Genomic DNA, 3,501 nt, shown 5'->3' with positions numbered 1-3,501 from the left:
GATTTCTCATGATCACAATTTAATTTTCTCACAAGAAAAAAAATAGTCGCTCATTATTTTGCTGGTCAGTCACAAATTATTTAATTGGCATAATCATGTAGCTCTTGAGAAAACAACATTTGTTATGTCGAGTTAACAAGAAGACAAGACAAGACAAAATAATAATAAATGGCCTCTTAGGGCTTCCATAGAATCATGTTCACATTCCTTTAGGATTTTTGACTAGGTTTCTTCTTAATGATAGACACGTTTTGAATATCCCTACATTATGCCTGGTTTTTTTTGTTTGTTTTTTTATCAATTATTCATGTAAGTTTCTAGCAATTCTGAAACAGGGCCTACACTGAAGCACTAAGCCCACACTCAAAATATATTCTCCCTTTTGAGCCATTGCCAAGCCTAGATTCCCACTGATGAAAAATTCATGTTATTAATAATTCTCAATCATTTGCACATCAGTCTATATGTGTAGCAACACAATTAAACCCACCTTTCATGGGCACAGTGAAGCAGTCAAATTTCCCACTGAGAAAAATTCAACCAACTGCATTTTTAGAGCTTTTTCTTACATTACAGTGCACTTTTAGGAGAGGTGACATGGTGACGGATCACCTTTAGTCAGGAACTAATTAGGAGTGTTTCAGTATATGGCCAAAGGCTGAGGGGCTATTTATGGTGTACATGATTGTTAGCCTTGACATTGTACATAAATCACTGTTTCCTTATCCAGTAGAGCTGATAGGACAATGGCTAACCAGAAGTTCTTCCCATAATGAAATCAGCGCTATTATGTAATCATGAATTAGCATGGTACTGCATGTAATGTATTTAAATGGAAGTATGTTTCATGTATAATCCCATTCATCATCTAAATGACATTGTCTGTAGGTATGGAGTCTGCTGGTATTCATGAGACCACTTACAACGGCATTATGAAGTGCGACATTGACATTCGTAAGGATCTGTACGCCAACAATGTACTGTCTGGCGGTACCACCATGTACCCTGGTATCGGTGACAGGATGCAGAAAGAGATCACAGCTTTGGCTCCCAGCACCATGAAGATCAAGGTATAGTTTTTTTTTTTTTATGTTTAAATGTACAATATGAATATGCAGAACCAATGTCTAATTAGTAATCTATTTCTGTTTTTTTTATTATTATTTTTTTACAATAAATAAGTAATCATTAGACTACAAAACTAATGAATATTGATAAACCGAATGTTTTAATAAGTATTATCATTTATATTTATTCATATTTTATTATTATTTATGCAAAGTTGTTTTGCAATCTAAATGATTTTTTATGACAGGTACAGATTATTTTTTATTTTTAAGTGTCTGATATGCAGACCAATATGCATAACCGATCTTTAATTATTGTTATACTGTATTTATAAATACAATAGTAAATTAAAAATAATCAGACTACAACAATTAAACAAAACAATAATACTAAATGCATTATGGATATAAAATAATAATAACAATAACAACAACAACAACAACAAAAATATTATATTTAATCATATATCTTAAATCTCTATTATTATATTAAATCACGATGTAATAACACAATGTACATTATGGATATTCTAATAACAAATTATTGTTATTTTTATTATTATTATTATTAGTTATTATATTAGAAGTAGCAGTATAAGTAATAATAATGAAATATTTATAATGTACTTTGTATTATAGTAAATATGCATTATTGATATTTTAATACAAGATATAATAATAATAATAATTAGTAGTGGTAGTAGTAGTAATATGTCCATAATGTACATTGTATTATTGTAATGATGGATTATTACATTACTTTATATTATTATATTACTTATTGCTGATTATTATTATTATTATTACAAATCACAAAATAATGATACAGTCTGCATTATATTATTTTAATAATAAAAAAATAATAATAATAATCATTATCATCATCATAATGTACATTGTATTATTGTTTTGTAATTCCTAACAATAATTTGTTTGTTGTTATATTATTATTATTATTATTATTGATAATGGTAATGCCAATAATAATACATTTTTCCCTTGTCAACTACAGATGATTGCCCCTCCTGAGCGTAAATACTCTGTCTGGATCGGTGGCTCCATCTTGGCTTCCCTGTCCACTTTCCAGCAGATGTGGATCAGCAAAGATGAGTACGAGGAGGCCGGACCCTCCATTGTCCACAGGAAGTGCTTCTAAATCCCTCCTCTTCTCATTCTCCTCTGTCCTGGACTCTCCTTCTAGTCTTTGCACCATTTCGCATCTTGTGTTTGTACTACGGACGTTTGTTTCAAGTTCGCCTGTACAAGGATTCACATCTACAGCCACAATAAACTGTTCAATAAATAAATGTCCATATTTTCAATAAATTTATTTTGTATATATAAGCACTTTGTTAGACATGAATTGACAGTACGTTCTCCAGCTTTCAGGTTTGAGATCATTCTTCAGCAAGGCCACCGGATGGCAGACTGCTGCTGTGATATTACCACGAAACACCCTTGAGATCAGTGTCCTAAGTTGCTCAAGAATTTTTGTAAAATAAATTACATCAAACCTGCTTATATCCACATTATAATGTCTTTTGATCGTCTGAACCAAAACTCTGTTTACTCTAACAATAACGCAGATTTGATCCTGCCCTCTCAGGTTTTACTATGATCATCAATAGCCCTAAATATATGATGACGATAAGAAAACAGGTCAGTTTAATGTAGGCCAGAGGCACAGCTGATACTCTGTGGCTGAGCAACAGAATAGTACACTGTGTTTCACAATCTAGGGCAAAAATATTAGAGGTAAAGAATACTATTGCAGTAGCATCTATATTGAATCAGTGTGAAAACAGTTTGTTTTAGAACTTTGTATAAATTCTTTTCAAATCCCTCTAAGCATCCTGTTACATATTATTCAAACATCTGTAATCTGCTTTTGAGAGAAAAGTTCCAGAAATTAACCAAAAATGTTTCAAACGTTGCCTCCTTAAAGGCATAGTTCACTCAAAAATGAAAATCTGCTGAAAATGTTCCATGCTCAGGCCTTCCAAGATGTAGATGTTGTCTTCGGAAAAGATTTGGAGAAATTTAGCATTTAGCTTTACTTGTTCAGCAATGGATCCTCTGCAGTGAATGAGTGCCATCAGAATGAGGGATCAAACAGCTGATAAAAACATCACAATAATCCACAAGTAATCCACATGACTCCAGTCCATCCATTAACATCTTGTGAGTGAAAAGCTGCATGTTGCTTCCGGCTAAACAAATCCTCTATGCATAATATAGCTTTCTCCAGTTTCTTCATTTGGCCTCTCATTCTGACGGCACCCATTCACTGCAGAGGATCCATGGGTGAGCAAGTGATGTAATGCTAAATTTTTCCAAATCTGTTCTGATGAAGAAACAAACTCATCTACAACTTGGATGGGTAAAATGAATAAGTTTTCAGCAAATTTTCATTTTTGGGTGAACTATTCCTTTA

At 32.4% G+C, this 3,501-nt stretch overlaps 1 protein-coding gene across 2 annotated transcripts in view; it reads left to right on the top strand.

The window, feature by feature from the left end:
- Window positions 1-2,389, top strand: part of LOC107707500 (actin, alpha cardiac muscle 1-like) — an 8,268-nt gene extending 5,879 nt beyond the window's left edge. For both annotated transcript variants that reach the window (XM_016511552.1, XM_016511551.1), the window contains exons 8-9: window positions 889-1,070; window positions 2,080-2,389. In XM_016511552.1, the coding sequence (XP_016367038.1) occupies window positions 889-1,070; window positions 2,080-2,223 (326 nt within the window). In that variant the 3' untranslated portion in view covers window positions 2,224-2,389. The remainder of the gene's footprint in view (window positions 1-888; window positions 1,071-2,079) is intronic.
- Window positions 2,390-3,501: the final 1,112 nt, after the last annotated feature.

This window comes from Sinocyclocheilus rhinocerous, unplaced genomic scaffold, assembly GCF_001515625.1.
Source record: "Sinocyclocheilus rhinocerous isolate Xijiao unplaced genomic scaffold, SAMN03320098_v1.1 scaffold534, whole genome shotgun sequence".
Lineage (NCBI taxonomy): Eukaryota > Metazoa > Chordata > Actinopteri > Cypriniformes > Cyprinidae > Sinocyclocheilus > Sinocyclocheilus rhinocerous.
This window is presented reverse-complemented; position numbering and strand designations above follow the sequence as displayed.